Source organism: Notamacropus eugenii, chromosome 4, assembly GCF_028372415.1.
Source record: "Notamacropus eugenii isolate mMacEug1 chromosome 4, mMacEug1.pri_v2, whole genome shotgun sequence".
Classification (NCBI taxonomy): Eukaryota; Metazoa; Chordata; class Mammalia; order Diprotodontia; family Macropodidae; genus Notamacropus; species Notamacropus eugenii.
This window is the reverse complement of record NC_092875.1, coordinates 49,016,362-49,034,787: the sequence shown is the minus strand read 5'-3', so window position 1 is coordinate 49,034,787 and position 18,426 is coordinate 49,016,362. Positions and strand designations below refer to the sequence as shown.

The 18,426-nt window shown below is 42.4% G+C and overlaps 1 protein-coding gene across 1 annotated transcript in view; it reads left to right on the top strand.

Moving 5' to 3' along the window:
* The window catches only part of GALNT9 (polypeptide N-acetylgalactosaminyltransferase 9), a 271,939-nt gene that overhangs the window by 128,838 nt on the left and 124,675 nt on the right, over positions 1-18,426 (top strand). Inside the window, exon 5 of the mRNA XM_072600789.1 lies at positions 13,296-13,493. Coding sequence (XP_072456890.1) covers positions 13,296-13,493 — 198 coding nt within the window. The remainder of the gene's footprint in view (positions 1-13,295; positions 13,494-18,426) is intronic.

The following is an 18,426-nucleotide window of genomic DNA, read 5'->3' as shown; positions in this document are numbered from 1 at the left end:
CGTTGCCCAGTAAGGCTGAGCGCCGGATCCTTTGTGTTCCAGCTGATGAGGACACAGAGAATGCTTTGCTCAGGAATATTTGCCTATCACTCCTCCTGACCTAGGCTCAGGGAGCTGAGTTTTCATTAATTATTTTTAGTTACAAAAGCATCTGTTCTTTGCTGAGGAGGCCAAACACAATAAAAAAGGTTGGGTCCACACAACAGAGCTGGGATTCGTTCCAGAGGTTTCTGACAAGACCCTATCTGGGGACTCACCTTCCTTCTCTGTATTTTAAACACAACCAACTCCTAGTTCAATACTCTGCAATCTCAGGGTCTTTGCCCCAGTTGTTGGATTTCTTTGAGCCTTCTCCTTTGCAGGCATCCCCAGCCCTGATCTTTGCAAACGGTCAGAGCCTCAGTCCCTCTCCCTCCACTGCCCCCATCCATTTTGGTCCCAGAATGCTCATTCTCTCCCAAGCCTCAGAATGCAGTGATGGAAGGTGGCACCGGAGCCCAGAGTGTGCAGTTAATCTTCCATGTCAAAATGCAATTTTGAAAAATGTGTAATTTTAATTTTCGCGACTGAGAAGCTGTTTTTATCCACTGGCAAACAGACCCCTTATCCTGTTGCTGCAGCACATGAGGCTCCGGATTCATTAGCCGCCTGGCATTTACACGAAGCTTTTTGGTCTCTGAAGCACTTTACAAACATTAATTAATTAATCCTCCCTCACGTTGCTCCAAGGCAGGTAAATAACATTCAGCTATTTTATAGGAAGCAGACTGAAACAGAGAGATTGACCAAGACATTCAGGGGCTAGAATAGAATCCCATACAGCCTGGGAAAACTTTTTTTTTAGCAAAGTCCAAACAAGGTCAGCCCCCAGCCTGAACGTCATGTCACAAGGCAGAGGTCATTATTTCTGGGGCTTGGGGGTGACCAAAGTTTAACCACTATTTTTCTGGATGTAGGTCAAATGTTAGATGGGAGAGCATCATACAGTCATAGAAACAGCACTAACCAGGTGCTGGGAGATCTAGGTTTGAATACCACCGTTGCTACTTACTGGTTGTGTGACCCTGGGCAAGTGACTTAATTTCTATGTGCCTCAGTTTCCCCTTCTATAAAATGGGCATGAAAATAGCATGGAAGCATGTTATGTGAAATAGACCTAGATTGGTAGGCAGGAAGCAATTTGTGAAAGGACTGAAATACTAAGCTAAAGAGTTTGTATTTTACCTTTGAAGCAATGGGGAACCTTGAAGTTACTTATGTGGAGGAGTAACATTTAATAAGGGGTACAGTGGATAGAGCATCTGACCTGGAATCAGGAAGACTTGAGTTCAAATTCAGCTTCAGATACTTGCTAGCTGTATAACCCTGGGCAAGTCATTTAACCTTGTTTGCCTCCGTTTCCTCATCTGAAAAATGAGATGGAGAAGGAAATGACAAATTACTCTAGTATCTTTACCAAGAAAACCCCAAATGGGGTCACAAAAAGCCAGATGTGACTGAAGAAAAATGAACAACAAAAATATTGAATCAAATATAATGGATATGAAGGTGCTTTGAAAACTGAAAGAAAACAATATTTGTCTAAATCATGTAATTCCAGGTTCCCATATGTGCTACCATCCCTGAGGCATAGGCAGAACTGAGGCTGGGTAACATATCAGTCAGACAAAATGTCACATAGGCATATCTACATATTTGACAGAATTTTCTAGTTGTTAGCATCTGTTCAGCACCATGTAAACATGTCCTTATCCTCATACCCTGCTCTGTCCTTGGGGATCTTACCCCAGATTGAGACTTCTCTGCTCATGCAGAGAGTATACAATTATCTTCCTGGTTACCAAGCTGGAGATGGGAGCCTTGCTAGGCAGACTCTAGTAGTAGGAAAGGATTTGGAGACATGAGTCCTGGGATCAAATCATTTCTCTGTATTTAGTGTACATGAAATCTTGGGCAAGGCCTCAGTTCCCTCTTTTGTAAAATGCATTTAGATGAGATTGTATCTGAGGTCGTTTCTTGCTCTAATTGACTGGGTTGCTATAATCCTTTCCCTCCTCTAGGAAGGAGTTGAGACCCCTTAAAAATGAGCCATGGTGTGCAAAGGCTAGGCTCCTTCAAGGATTCCCAAACTGATGTCTCTGGGGACTTGGGGGTCTTTTAATAGTCTAGTTCTCCATCCACTCTAGAGAGAGAGAAGCCTGCAGGAGGGGGTGCCATCTGGAATCAACAATGTTCTTGGGAGCCTCCTGATAGAGGAAATGCAAACGGCTCTTGGGTCCATCTGCCTACTCACTCACTTTTCTCTAAAGGTTCCCAGGAAGAAGGCATAGGCTACATCAGACAGGGGGACAGGAGGAACTTGGATATAAGATGTGAAGGCAGCATCAGGAAATATGGGACAACACTTAGCACCCTGTCGGAGCTACCATCTGTCCACCCTTCTGGTCCTTTTGTGATAGGGACTTTCCTTCCATTGGAGGAAACAGCTGTGGAAGCTGGGTAATTGTTTCCCTGTCTTGTTTTTGGCCAAACTTCATTGCATTTACAGAGGCTGAATGGTAGATTCAGCTGAATGCTGGACTTGGAGCCAAGAAGCCTTGAATTCAAATCCTGCTCTTAGCTATGTGATTCTCAGTTTTCCTATTCTGTAAAATGGGGTTTATAAAACCTGTAGCTCTTACTTTATGACTTTGTACTGAGGATCAGGGAAGACAACGCATATTGAAAACTTTAAAGTGTAATGTAATTCCCCCTCCATTCTGCTCCTATCTCCAGGACATGAGGTACAGGTACACCCTTCCCCTCAAAGCTCCCTGAGAGAAAGGAAGACTTCACTTTTGTCTTTAAACCCCTGGCACTTTTGATAAATGCTTGCTACTGAATGGATCATTAGAGATTAATCTTGTGCAGCATTTTATTGTAGTCCAGAATTTCCTTATCTCTGGGTCCCTAAGTCATCTCAGGGTGGGGATCAATCAGGCCAAGCCAGGGCATCATAGCCAGAAAGAGTCTCAAAGTATTGAATGGCCTGTACAAGGTCAAGTCAAGAGAGCCTTGATGTGGCTGCCTCAAAGAGAAGAACAAGCCATCTGCCTCACCTGGATGCTCTTGGGTCAAATAAAAGTAGTCAAGTGAAAGGGAGTTATGCAGGGTGAAGGAGGGAGGCTGGACTTTCTCTGGGAAATGGAAGCAAAGCAGGGCTATCTGAGTACCTGTGAGTGAGTTTGGTCCAGAGGCTGGAGACTATACCCCTCCCCTTCACCCAGGACATCCTTTATTCAACACCAAGACCATCCCCATTCCAACCAGAGTACACTGTACTCCCTCTGGGATCTGGCCAATAGAGGCAGTGCCTGAAGAAAGGACATGGAAAAAAAGGGCCATCACAGAATCATGAATATAGAAGGGGGGTTCTTAACCTTTCTTGCTTCATAGATCTCATCGATACTGTGATGAATTCTATGGATCACTTCTCAGAATGGGGTTTTTAAACACATGAAATATAATCCCTAAGACTGCAAAGGAAACTGATCATATTGAAATACAGTTATCAAAGTTTTTTTTAAAGAAATTCACAGGCCCCAGATTAAGGACCCCTGATCTAGGTCTCTGTCTCTTGGCTTCTTTCAAGACTGAGATCCTTCTGCAAGAGGTCTTTTCTAGTCTGCTCTCCATCCTGAAACTTCTTCTAATGCTTTCGCTCTGAGATAATTTTCTACTTATTCTGTATATATCTTACAGAAACATAATTGTTTGTATTTTGTCTGCCTTGGTAGACTGTGAGCTTCTTAGAAACAAAGACTATTGCTGGGGGCAATTTTATTGTCCTCAGCACTTAGCACAGTTCCTAGATACAATAGGTGCTTAATAAATGCACTTGAAGTAACTTAACCAAGGTCACATAGGCAGCAAGTGTCAGGGGTGAGATTTGATCCCAGGTCCTCTGGCTCTGGATCGACTTTGCATAGACTTTAACCCTAGATCTTGCAGAGGATGGGTAGATGATGGTAGTGATGACTGTCTGTCTGGACCATTGTCCTAGCCGTTCTCTATTCAGCCCCACACTCTTAATCACTAGGAGTCAGACCTACTACAAAATATTGAGTGCCTAGCCCTTCATTTACATCCATCTGGTCAGAACCCTGAGAGATATTAGACCTAGGATACTTTTTAACAATCCTTCCATAAGTGACCCTAATCTCCAAGGATGGGTGGTACTTTGTAGAATTGTGTGTGTTCGTCCTTCGTTGCCAAAGAAGAACATGCCATCAGAGAAATGATGACATGATTTGCACTTGACTTTGTTTTGAGTGGGGGAGGGCTGTGCAGGTCACCAGCCTCACTTCTCCTCCAAAGCCATCTGAATCCAGTGACCAGATATTCATCAGGATGACTGGAGATGACCCAGGATGAGGCAATTGGGGTTCCAAGGTCACACAGCTAGTGAATGTCAAGTGTCTGAGGTGAGATTTGAACTCAGGTCCTCCTGACTCCTGCACTGGTGCTCTATCCACTGCCCCACCTAGCTGCCCCAGTTTGGAGAATTAGAACTATGAGGAATGAATTCTTCAGGAGCGTATCCCAATAAAGACAATCAGAATTATGAAAAAGCCCAAGCCACAGGAACAATGGTTGAAGGAACTGGGAGTGTTTAGCCCAGAGAAAAGACTCAGGGTCAGGAAGGAAGGGGCACAAGAGCAATCTTCACGACTTCACAGGGCTGCCATGTTAAAGGGGTTTTAGACTTGATTCTACATGAGGTCAAAACTAGGAGCAATGGGTGGAAAAGCAAAGAGTTGAGGAGATGACAGCTTGAGGTCAGGAAGAACTTCCAAACAATGAGATCTACTCCAAAATGGAATGAGTTGCTGTTGGAGGTATGAGGTTTCCCTTCACCAGAAGTCTTTGGGTGGAGAGTAGATGACCCTTGTCCAAAAAGTCATTCAGGTTCAGACAGGTCAGAATCTGGAGCCCTGGAGTCCCTTTCCATTCTGAGATTCTGTGAGTCTGCAACAAGATCTCAGAAAACACAATTTGAAGGAAGGAAGTTTGGCAGGTGTGGGCAGGGTGTATCAAGTGGGGGGGGGAGCAAAATTGGGTAGGAGTCCCAGAATTTGATGTCTGCTTCTGCTACACTTAGGCAGAGGATGATCACCTCCTCTCCATTGACCAGATGCAGAATAGGAGGCTTAAATTGTAGCAGGAAGGATTTGGGTTAGCGAGGGGAAAGGACTTTACTAACATTTAAACAGAAATCAATTAATCCCTCTCTCATAGGACAGAACTTTAGATACATAATAGTAATAGCTAGTTTATGCAGTACTTTGGAAATAGCTTTACAAATATTATATCTTTGATCCTTACAACAACCCTGGGAGGTAGGCGTTACTACTATCTCTGTTTTGTAGTTGAGGAAACTGAGGTAGACAAAGACTTGCTCAGGGATGTAAGACTGAGGTCTTTCAAAGTAAGGATTGGTTGACTTCAGGCCAATTTTTCACCTCTTTCTCTGGAAAGTGGGGAGTAGATTTGGGGAGAATCATCTTTACTCTGGAACAGAGTCCTACTTATTTTTAGTGAACTCATTAAATACCTATTAAACAAATGAATGAGTGAATGAATAAGTGGATAGATGAATGGATGGATTGATATGGCCCTGTCAGAAATCAGGAGAATGGACTTGGTGATTTCTCTGAATCCCTCCAAGTCCCAAGGTTTATGATCCTTTGACTTTTCATTTTCCATCACAACTAGGGACCAAATTCCCCTTCATTCCAATCAGAGAAGAAGCAAAAGAAGGAAAGGAGTTCACCTTTGCCCAGGAAATGACTGAAGAGAATATATCAAATGATAGATTTAAAGCTGGAAAGAAACTTAGAAGTCATCAAGTCCAATCCTCCCATTTTAACAGAAGAGGAAACTAAGACATAAGGAGGTTATCTGACTTGCCAAGGTCACACAGCTAGTAAGTGTCTAGCACTGGATTTGAACTCAGGCTTTACCTTACTCCAAGCCCCCATCCATTACACAACACTCTCTCTGCTAAGACAAAATCAAAACTGTCTTTGCCCTCAGAGGGCTTTTTTATTATGCAGCAAATAACATGTACATCAGTATAAAATCTAAACAATGGAAATTTTAAATATAATTTTTTGTTTCATTTCATGGGAAAGGGATACTAAAAACTGGGGGTGAGGAAAGGAAGAAAGGTCTGATGTAGGAGGTGCACAGGAAATGAGCCTCCAAAGAAGCCTGTGGTTCTAAGGGGTGGAGTTGAAGAAACAGGGCATAGAAGGAATGGAGTTGAGCCTGGGTAAAAGTCTGTATGGGTCTCTTTTTACTTATGGGGCCCCCATCCCTGTATCCTTAGTCAAAATATCCTACCTGAGCTAGCAGGGCCTGTGATCCATAAGGAAAAAATGTCATATGGCAGCTCATAGAAACACACAGTGACTCCAATGATGATGGAGTGTGGGAGAGAGCAGTGCAGGAGGGAGTATTTCTCTGAGTGATTGGGCACTGAGAGAGCACATTAAGTTAGAGAAGTGTCCTGAAATGGCTCTGAAGTCACTAAGTAAGTGTCTGTCACTGAAACAACCCATCAGGGTCATCCTTCTTCTAAAGCACAGGACAAGTGGTTTTTCTACCCAAAGCAAGAATGACGCTCTTGCTGTCCCTCCTCCCTTTGCTCTCCAGTTCTTTTTCTCACCTGTCCTTTTTTCTCTTGAGATTCATTCCCCATCTTCTTCCTCTTTTTCCCTTTTTTCCTATTCTATCATCTTCTTTCATTCATGTCCATCCTTTCTGCCCCTTCACAGAGGAGTCACATTATCTCCAAAGTTGAGCCTCAGGGGTCATTGAGTCCAACTTGTGCCTGAGCATGATTCCCCTCTACAAAATCCCCCTCAAGTGGTCATCCAACTTCTGCTTGAAGACCTCTAGTCATGGGGAGTTCACTACCTCCCAAGATAGCTTAGTCTGCCTTGGGGTAACTTTCACTAGCAAGAGATTTTTCACTATATAAACAACTTAAGCTTGCTTCTGTATCTTCCAGGCATTGTTACCATTTCTTCCTTTAGGGTCAAACAGAATGGGTTTAATCCTTCTTTCATAGAACAGAACTTCCAATAAATAACAGAAACAGAAAACAAAACCTATCTGTGCTAGGTGGCACAGCATCCTGTCCAGAGTGAGGAAGACCTGTGTTCAACTCTGGCCTCAAACATTTAATAGATATGTGACTGTAGGCAAGTCACTTAACCCTGTTTGTCCCTAAATGAGCCGAAGAGGGAAATGGCAAATTACTCCAGTGTCTTTGCCAAGAAAACCCCAGATGGATTCATGAGGAGTCAGACACAACCGAAACAACTAAACGGCAATAATAATTAGCAGTTACACACACAAATGTCATCTCTTGAATCCTCACAACAACCCTGGGAGGTAGGTACTATTATTACCATCATCTCTATTTTACAGTAGGGGAAACTAAGGTAGACAGAGATTAAGTGACTTGCCCAAAGTCACACAGCTAAGTCTTCCCCAACCCCTCTTAACTCTAGTGCCTTCCCTCTGTCAGTTATTTCCTATTCATCCTGTAGATATATATTGCTTTGTATACACTTATTTGCATGTTGTCTCTCCCATTAGATTGTTGAGGGTAGGGACATTTTTTGCCTCTTTTTGTGTCCCTAAAGCTTAGCACTGTGCCTGGCACATAGTAGGCACTTAATCAATGTTTGTTGATCGATTGAAATGTCTGAAGTTGGATGTGAACTGAGGTCTTCCTGACTCCAGATTCAGCTTTATCCACTGAACTACCTAGCAGCCTCTTATCCTTGAAGACATGACCCTGAATCTTCTCCAGACTAAACAGCCTCACTCAAGCAGACCTATTAAGGCACATTCTTCACATTCTGCTTTTCCCTTCTCTAACTACTTTCCAGCTTTTCAATGTCCTTCCTAAAACTCAGAAGGGAACGCAGTATCCCTGAGGCCCAAGAGTTGAGCTGTTGAACCTCTCAGAGCCTCAGTTTACTGTTTATCAAATGAGAGTGAGCCCTGCACTCATTACCTACCTCCTAGGACTATTAAGAGAATAACTCTTTGTAAATCACCAAAGCACATTCTTACACATGGGCATCCCTATTAGCAGTCCTTTCTCATTCAGTCAAACAACAAAGATTTTGAGTTTTTGGAATGGGTTTGCTGTGGGAGGAGATACACAGATAAATAATCCCAGAATCTTGGAGTGCAAAGGGACCTCAGAGACCATTTAGTATAACCTGCACCTAAACAAGAATCCCCTCTATTACAAGTGCTTTAATATAGTGCTTAAAGGTTTGCAAAAGGCTTTACATAAATCATCTCATTTGATCCCCACAAGGTGAGATAGGTGCTCTTATTATCCCCATGTTACAGATCAGGAAACTGATACTAAATGAAGTTAAATGACTTGCCCAGGGTCACAAAGAAAACAAGTCTGAGGTCAAATTCATGTTTCCCTCACTCCTACATTCCAGCCACTGGGCCACGTCGTTGATGAGCGGTTTATAGCAACTTCAAAAAGGGTCATCTAGCTTCAGTGTGAAGACCCTCTCCTAAGAAGAAGCCACCCACTGGCCCCGCAAAGTAACACATTCACTTGTACCAAACCTTCAGCCTGATTTTCTCTCTCTCACTTCTACATATTGTTTCTAGTTCTGACTTTCTTGGGTTAGACAGAACAAGTCCCACCCTTCCTGTATGAGACAAACCTTTCAAATATGTGAAAGTGTCTCTCATCCCATCCTCTCTACCCACAAGTAACATAGCATTTCTGGCTTCAAGTAGCCCACAATCTCATATGAAAGGTAAGACACATAGACAAATAATTTAGGGAAAGGGGAACTAAACTCAGTATAGAATCAGACCTACAATACAATTCTGGCTATAGAAAGGGAAGAAATAACCATTTATTAAGCACCAACTTAGCACAGCAAATATCATCTCATTTGATTCTCTTGACAACTCTGGGATATAGGGACTATGATTACTCCCATTTTACACTTGAGGAAACTGAGGCAAAGAGGTCAAGCAACTTGCCCAGGATCATTCAGTCAGTATTTGTCAGAGATGAAGCTTGAATCCAGGTCTTCCTGACTCTGACACCAGCTTTCCATCCACTCACTACATACTGCAAATAACCCCAAGTCCAATTTTATGAGTACCTTAGGCATGGTACAAAGACATGCTGTAAAACTTCGGAGGAACAGAAGCTGATTTCTAATTGTTTATCAGAGAAGGATTCATAGTCAAGGCTTTGATGAGAAGCAAGGAGACACAGTAGAAAGAGGGCAGGCTTTCAAGTCAGAGGACCTGGGTTCAAATCTTCCCTCTGTTACTATGTTTGTGAGCTTGGAAAGGTTATAGAACATCCCTGGGCCTCAGTTTACTCATCTTTAAATTTAAAAGGTTGGATTAGACGGCCTCTGAGGTCCTTTCTAGACCCATTGTCTTATAATCTATCTGTGTGTGTGTGTGTGTGTGTGTGTGTGTGTGTGTGCATGTGTGTGTGTAGGTATATAGTCTCCTCCATTGGGCTATAAGCTGCTTAAGAGCAGGGAATGTCTTCATCATCATATTATTTGGAACTTTAGCCCTTAGCACAGTGTTTAGCATAGAGCAAATGCTGAATGCTTTAACAAATTTAAATACATGTATTATCAATTAATGTATCATTAACAATTATTTTATGTTGTACATAATGCAGTATAGACAGAGTATTAAAATTAATTAATTAATTATTAATAATCAAATGCACTTCAGACCATTAAGACCTTCTTTGTGAAGGCATTGAAATGGGAGACAGAAAACCAGGTTCCAGGGAACAGCCAATGTCATTTTGGTTGAAATGGAGAGTGCATGAAACAGGGAGTAATGTGAAATTGTTCTGTAAAGGTGGGCTGAAGCCAGACTCTGGAGGGCTTTCTGTGCCAGGCTAAGAAATTCGTACTGGTTCCTACTAGCTCCTGGAAATAGGGAGCTAGTGAAGATTTTTGAGCAGAAGAGTAACCTGGCGAGACTTGTATTTCACTAATATTACTGCAGCAGATGAATACTGAAGACACAGAAAGCTGAAAAACAGAGTGGTGGGGGAGAGAGGGAGTAAAGTTTCTTTCCTTCTTTCTTTTTTGTGCAGGTGGGAGACTAAGAGTGTGAAACATCATTTATAATGTCAGCCTCAATGGATGTGTTGCTTGGTTTACTAAACTGCTGTCTTCTTTCTTTGTTACAAGGCAAAGAGGGCAGAGGGAAGGCTATCATTGGAGATGAACATTATTTAAAACCAAATTGTATCAATGATGATGATGAGGAGGAGGAGGAGGAGGATGATATCAAACATGTATATCACAGTTTAAAGTTGGCAAGCAACTTTTTTTTTACATCCATTGTCTCATTTGATCCTTGAATTGATTTTTAATTACTCTGACCCCTGTCCCAAAGTCCATTGTTATTGGGCTCTCTCCTTATTGGTGGAGATGAATTGTGTGGCGTATATGTTGGGCAAAGTTGGGGAGAGTGGGAGACCCACCAGTCTTCTTCAGTTCACTTTGGGACTCTTCAAGTTTTTAGCCCCTTCTGGTGTTTCTGATTTCCAGCCTTAAGAAGAAAGATGGATGAAATCAACCCACATCAGGTTCCTGAAGGAAAAGATTCTGGAAAGGCAAGGGAGGAGCTGACTGTCTCCACCATCTCCATCATACCTCTACCCCCCAGCTTGCTACACTGAAGACTTTGGGGATTTTCCCCTTGGGTGAGGTCCTGGACTCACTCTCTTGGTTGAGCTGAGTTATCTCACTCCCAATAGAAAGCTCCTTCCCTCTGTATTGTCTGATATATATTTTCCTATGTATAACTTCTCTATTTTCTGTTTTGCTACCAATTTGGATAAATAATTTTCTTTATGTAGTTCAAAGGGAGGCGGAGTAGACATCTTTTCCCTCCATGGTTCTCCAAGGGAGATTTTCCTTACTGCCAGAAGAAGAGCAGGAGGTTGGGGCCAGAGGCCACAATGCTCTCCCTAGAGAGAAAGCATACTTGGCTAGAATTATATCTATCTGCTTCCTTAAATATTATTATTCTAGGGAGTATGATTGGATCCAATCTAACTTTGATCACTTTTCCATTTGGGCAATAAAGGATCCAAGCTCTATATCCAAGCCTTGTCTTCTTTCCCTCCAGTTTCACAATGAACACACTTAGTGAAAAAAAAAGCAAGAAAATCTATCCAATATGGAAGCAAAATGGAAATCAGAGAAGGCACATGTAAGAGAGTGTATACTAGACAACACAGAGTGAAGGAGCTCTCCTATTGGGAGGGAGATCATTCAGCTCAGCTGGAGTCCCAGAATTCACCCAAAGGAAAGAGTAGCAAACTGTGAGAGGGACATGATGAAGACCACTAGCTCCTCCCATGCCTTACCAGAGTCTTTTCCTTCAGCAATCTGAAGTGGTTTGTCTTGTCCATTTTTCTTCTCAAATATGAAAATCAGAAATGCCAGAAGGGACTAGAGTAGGCATTTGAAGAGTCTCAAAAGTGGGCTGAAGAAGACTGGCACTCTCCCGCTCTCACCAACTCTGCCCAACAAATGCCCCACATCTCCACCATTTATCTCCACCAATAAGGAGAGAGCCCTATACCAATGGGTTTCGAGATGGGTTACACAAGATTTTAGGAGGGAAGAAGAAAGAGGAAATTCTCAATCTGTCAGGAAAGATGGCTAACTATATACTGCCTTGGGGTGTACTCCATTTGAATCTAAGCCCTGGAGTCTTAATTAAAGCTCTTCATTGGAGCCACCTGGATTTCTGCCCCCAATTAAACCTGAGCTCAGGGTAACCATCCTCAGGAAAAGATGTCATATTCATGCGTGAATTGCAGAGAGGGCTAGGGGAAAGTGGGAACTATTTAATGAGATGGATACCTTTAGCTAGCTGGCTGGCTGACTGGTGAGGAAAAACTGCCCTAACTCAAAGAACTCCCCAACAACTCAGGGTTAAGCTGAGCCAGTTAAAGAAATGGGCCCTTCCTGTACTCAGTATTCCCTGCTGAGGGGCACTGGCTGGCTGACTGGCTCCTCATCTGCCTTTAGATCGATGGGTCCAGGTTAGCACACATACCAACACAGGTGCCAGGAGAGCCCTAAGATGATTCATCTTCCTGAGAGGCTCAGTGGGCTCCCTTCAGGAGTCGCTCCCTTCAAGTGTCTCTGTTCTACAGTCTTGCAGGTGAATTGCTGAATAGTAATGGTATAATATGTTGTAATAGAGAGGTAGGGGAAGTGTACCTGTTCTGTGGACAATAGAGACGGAGAAGATAGAGACATCATGCTGGAAATCTGGGCTCTATACCTCCCACCTGCATGTTGTTGGGAGAGGATCCTAACTGAGACTTTCAGCCTTACAACTTCTGTTCTTAATGAAGGTCCAGCTCAAAGGATACCCAGAGTCCTGGATGGGGTGTAGTATTTCTGGGAGGGGATGGATTTCTGGGTTCTGTAAGGACTTGTGATTGCCCACTCTGGATATAGATGTAAGAAGTAGGTACAGAGAAGAGGAAGAACAATACCTTGAACCATCTTCCTTCCTTTCTTCCCTCCCTCCCTCCCTCTGTCTTTCATCCTCAAAAAAATATATCAGGGACCAAAAAATAGTTACAGTAGATGTTTAGAAATACATACACATGTGTGTACATATATATAGATATAGATATAAAATGTGTGTATGTGTATATATATTTATATAAAATATACATTATGTATACAGACATACCTTTACGGGAGGAAGAAGGGTGACTGTGATTTCACTGATGAGGGGAAATTCTGACATGAAAAATCCCTATATCAATGCAGCTCTTCAGTGTGAGCTCTCACCACTGATGAAACCATGGAAAAACTGATTGGAGATTTGAATGGGGAACTCCCTCCTCCCACACAGCTCAGCACCTTATCATCTTAAAGAGTACTCACCTTAGAGCACTGGGAAGTGATTTACCCAGAATCACACTGCCAGTATGTGTCCAAGAGAGGAGTTGAACCCAGATCTTCCTGGCTAGCTCTCCCATCTACCTTGCTGCTCAAAGTCTTCTCACATTACAAGTTCAGTCTCCCTAAGGGAAAAGTATGCCTACCTCCTACAGTGCCCACTGGAGATTACACATCAGAGAGAGACAGCCTGTTCTACAATACACCTGCCTTAGAGGTCTGTCCCTAACGACTCCCAAAATGATCCCTCTTGGGCTTTTTTTTTTCTTTCAGGGCAGAGCCAGCCCTAACCCGTATCAAAGAGGATCGAAGGAGAATAATCTTGCCGGCCATTGACAACATCAAGTACAATACCTTCGAGGTACAGCAATATGCCAACGCTGCCCATGGCTACAACTGGGGTCTCTGGTGCATGTACATCATCCCACCGCAGGACTGGCTGGACCGAGGGGATGAGTCTGCGCCTATCCGGTGAGTCTAGGCGGGGCATTTGAGAGCCTTCTCAGAGTTCGTAGAATATTATTTTGGAGGCCATCAGAGTAAAGTGATTTGTCGCACAGCTATTAAGTGTCTCAGTCCAAATCTGAACTCAGGTCTTCCTGACTCCAGGCCCAGCATTCTATACACTGCTCCACTTAGCTGCCTGAAATGTTATTGACTTAGCAATAAAAACACCTTGAAAACTTATTCATGGCAAGGAAGCAAACTGATCACCCCTCCAAAGGCTTATTGGCAGCAAGGAAGAGAAGGGGGCTTGAATTTGGTGAGGGGAGAGGGTAGTTGGGATAGTTATCTTTTTCATTCAAAATGGACTTTATGATCCCTCATCAATAAATAAATATTCATGCTTTGACATTTGAAAAGCTTGTAATAAGCAAAGTAAAATGAGATAGGATATCCATCATTCAGTTGTGTCCAACTTTTAGCAACCCCACTTGTGTTTTTTTTTGACAGTGATACGAGGGTGGTTTGCTATTTCCTTCTCCAGTTCATTTTACAAATAAAGAAACTGAGGCAGAGTTAAGTGACTTGCCAAGGGTCACAGAGCTAGTAAGTGTCTGAGGCCAGATTTGAATTTAGGAAGATAAGTCTTCCTGACTCCAGGTCCAGTGCTTGATGCACTGTACCACCTCACAGATTTGAGCAGATGAGAAACCATTGTTTTCCTCAGGTCCCTGAGATCCCTTCTCCAGGTCTTGTTTGAGTAGAGCAACCCCAAGGTCTTGTTGAGGACAAACAGGGAGCTGCCAGGAGGAGAGAAGGAATTCAACAATCATTAAGTCCCTCTAGTGATTAGCACAGTACCTGATACTAAAGGGAGCACAAAGACAAAAAAATGAAGCAGCTCTCATCCTGAAGGAGGTTATAATCAACGTAGGGGAAAATAATATGTATCCAGATAAGTAAATGCAAGTTACATGTGAAATCATATGGGTAGGTAGGGTCTAAAAACTGGGGGCTCTGAAAAGCTTCCATGGAGGAAGTAGCACCAGAATAGAGCCTTAAAGGAAGCTATGGATTCTGTGAGGCAGAGGGAAGGACAGGGAGCATCTCAGGCATGGAGGTGGGAGATGAGCCATCATGTCAAGGGAACAGTATGGAGAGTGCAGAAAAGGGTATCATCTCCAAAAAGGCTAGAAAAGTAGCATGGTGGTGAAAGGCTTGAAATGTACAAGAGTAGTTTGGTCCTAGGGACAATGGGGAGCCACTGGGTTTGATCACTCAAGACAATGACATGATCAGGTCTGTGCTTTAGTAACATCATTTTGGTGGCTGTTGTAGAGGTTGGATTGGACATAAGAAAGACTTTTTAAGAGTGTTTTGTGTTTTCCCCAGTTACATGTAAAGAAAATTTTTAACATTCATTTTTTTAAAAATTTTGAGTCTGTTTTCTCCATTCCCCCCTCCCTAATATGGTAGGTAAGCAATTTGATATAGGTTTTATACATTCAATCATGCAAAACTATTCTTGCACACTTCAAACCCTTCACAACCTGACTCCATATTATTCATACTGTGAAAGAAGAGAGAGACCCAAAGGGAAAAAACACAGAAAGTGAAAAAAGTATGTTTCGATCTGCACTCAGACTCTATCGGTTCTTTCTCTGGAGATAGCATTTTCATGAGTCCCTTGGAATTGTCTTGGATCATTGTATTACAGAGAATAGCTAAGTCATTCGCAGTTGATCGGCATACAGTATTGCTGTTACTAGGTACAATGTTCTCCTGGTTCTGCTCACTTCACTTTGCATCAGTTCATAGAAGTCTTTTCAGGTTTTTCTGAAATCTGCCTGCTCATCATTCCTTATAGCATGGTAATATTCCATTACAGTCCTATACCACAACTTGTTCAGCCATCAGGGGGAGACTTGAATCATGGAGACAAAATTTCAGGTGAGGGATGACAAAGACTTGAATTAGGCCAGTCACCATAGGAAGAGTGAGGAGACAGAAGAAAAGTACATTGTGGAGGCAGAATTGACAAGACTTACCAATTGATTGAAAAATAGGGGGAAAGGACAGTGAGGAACCAAGGATGACACAAAAGCTGTGAACCTAAGTGACTAGAAGGAAAGTGGTGCCCTCAAGAGAGACAGGAAAATTAGAAAGAGAAATGGATTTGGGGAATGGAGATAGTGAGTTCTATTTTTGGACATGTTGAGTTTGAGGTTTCTATAGGATCTCCCAGTGGAAATGTAAAATATGGATTTGTCAGTGTGGGCCTGGAGCTCAGGGGAGATATGAAGGCTGGATGGATTGACCTGGGAATCATCTACAAAGAGATAATAGTTGAACCCTTGAAAGTCAATATTATCACCAAGAGAGTACATAGAGAAGTAAAGGGCAAAGACAACTTGCAGGATTCAATATCAAACAGGAGGTGTCACACTGAACAGCAAAAGAAATTGAGAAGTAGCCAGACAGGTAGAAGTAGAACCAGGACATTTGCTAGCTGTGTGATCCTGGGTAAATCACTTAACCCAGTTTGCCTCAGTTTCCTCTTCTGTAAAATGAACTGGAGAAGAAAATGATAAACCATTCCAGTATCTTTGCCAAATGAGGTCATGAAAGAATCAGACATGACTGAAATAACCAAACAACAAAAGAGTCACAAAAGTATAATGTCACCAAATCATAGGGAAGATATTCAGAAGGGAGTGGGGCGTGGGAAGGTGTGAACAATGTCAAACACTTTAGAGCAGTAAAAAAAAAGAGAGAGAGAGAGATGAGGACTGAGAAAAACCATTGGTTTTAGCAATTAAGATCTCACTGATAACCTTGAGAAAGCAGTTTCAACTGAAGGATGAGATCAGAACCTAGATTAAAAAAGGCTGAGATGTGAGAGGGAAGAGAAGGGGAAGGAATAAGTGTAGACAGGTTTTTTTAGGAGGTTGACTGTGAAAGCGAAGAGGGATGTAAGATGATAGCTTAAGAGAGGGTAGAGTCAGTGAATATCTTTCTAGGGTAGGAAGGAAGGGAGCAAGCATTTATTAAGCTCTTACTTACTTACTTTGCCAAACAAAATAAAAACCAGTCCCTACCCTCTCGGAGTTTATGTTCTGAGAGAAAACAACATCCGAAAGGGAGCTGAAAAGCTGGGGACTGGGCTCAGGTGTTGGGGGTGGGGAGGATAGAGATCTTCCATCTGAGAATTGTGTGAAGGAACTAGGGATATTTAGAATGGAGCAGAGAGGGCTGGGGATGCATGGGGAGTCTTGGTTATATTGTTAGCGAAGAAGGAAGCAGCAGAAAGGGATGGACTGAAGATAGGGGGGAGACAATTTGAAATTGACCTTTAGATCCTGTCCCTGATGTTAACATCTCTGAGTTTGGAGGAACACTTGGGGCTATCTCCACCACTCCATATGTAAGTAATAATAGCTAGCATGTATATAGTGTTTGAAGAATTATAAAACACTTTGCAAATGTTATCTCATTTGATCCTCACAGCAGTGTTGTGAGAGAGGTGGTACTATTATCACCACTTTATGGATGAATATGTGTGTGTTCATCCTTCGTTGCCAAAGAAGACCATGACATCAGAGAAATAATGACATGACTTGCACCTGACTTTGTTTTTGAGTGAGGGAGGGCTGTGCAGGTCACCAGCCTCACTTCTCCTCCAGAGCCATCTGAATCCAGTGACCAGATATTCATCAGGATGACTGGAAATGCCCCAGGATGAGGCAATTGGGGTTAAGTGACTTGCCCAAGGTCACTCAGCTAGTGAGTGTCAAGTGTCTGAGTTGAGATTTGAACTCAAGTCCTCCTGACTCTTGCACTGGTGCTCTATCCACCACACCACCTAGCTGCCCCAAGGATGAATATACTGAGACTAAGAAAGGTTAAGTCACATTCCCAGACAGAGGTGCACAGTTGAGAAGTATCTAAGGCATTCAATACTATCCGCTGTGCCACCTTCAATATATCCTATCAGTGGTCATCCTAACTTTGTTCAAAGACTCAAACCTGCTACCCTCAGAGGTAGCCGATTCTACTTTTGAAAAGTTATGAGGAGTCATCCTGATATCAGATAGTAGATAGCACCATGAAGAGAGGGTTGGGCTTGGAGTCAGGAAGACCTGATTTCAAATCTAACCTCAGATACTTCCTAACTAGATGACTTTGAACGAGTCGCTTAACCTCCTTCAGTTGTGTCATCTGTAAAAGGAGGATAATAATAGCACCTACAACACTGGGTTGTCACAAGGATAAAATGTGATAATATTTATAAAATGTTTTGCAAACCTTAAAGCATTTTGTAAGTGTTATGTTATGATTATGTATTATTCTATATACAGTAAATATATTCTGACAATCATTTGCATATTAATTATTTTAAGAATTTTCATTTTTCTTTTACTAATTATTGTAAATAGTAATCCATTGTTTTAAGTGAATTATACTGTAAATGCCAGACTATTATTTTTTAATCTTATTACTACGTTAAACTTAACTTTTACCTCTTTGCAATTTCCATCTATTGTCCTCAGATCTATCTTCCCAAGCCAAACAGAGCCCATTTAATCTCTCTCACAGGTGGCAGACTTTCAAATACTTGAAGTTCGAAATTGTCTCTTTCTTGCCCATCCCCCACCCTACCCAAGCGCTTAGTGCTCCAAGCTAACCATCCCTACTTCTTTCACATAATTCTTATATGCAATGCCCTCCAGGCCTTTAACCATTCCCTCTGCCCCCCTCTGTATTCTGTCTATATTCTTCCCAAAGAGTGGAACCCGAAACTGGATACAAAAGTCCAGGTGTGGTCTGACCTTGGCAGGGGAGGGCATGAAATCTCTCTAGTCCCGGGCATTCTGCCTCTTAATGCAACCCAAGGTGGTTGGTTTTTTGGTTCATTTGCTTGTTTTCATTTTGTTTTTTGCCTCCTCTAAAATCCTGTTGA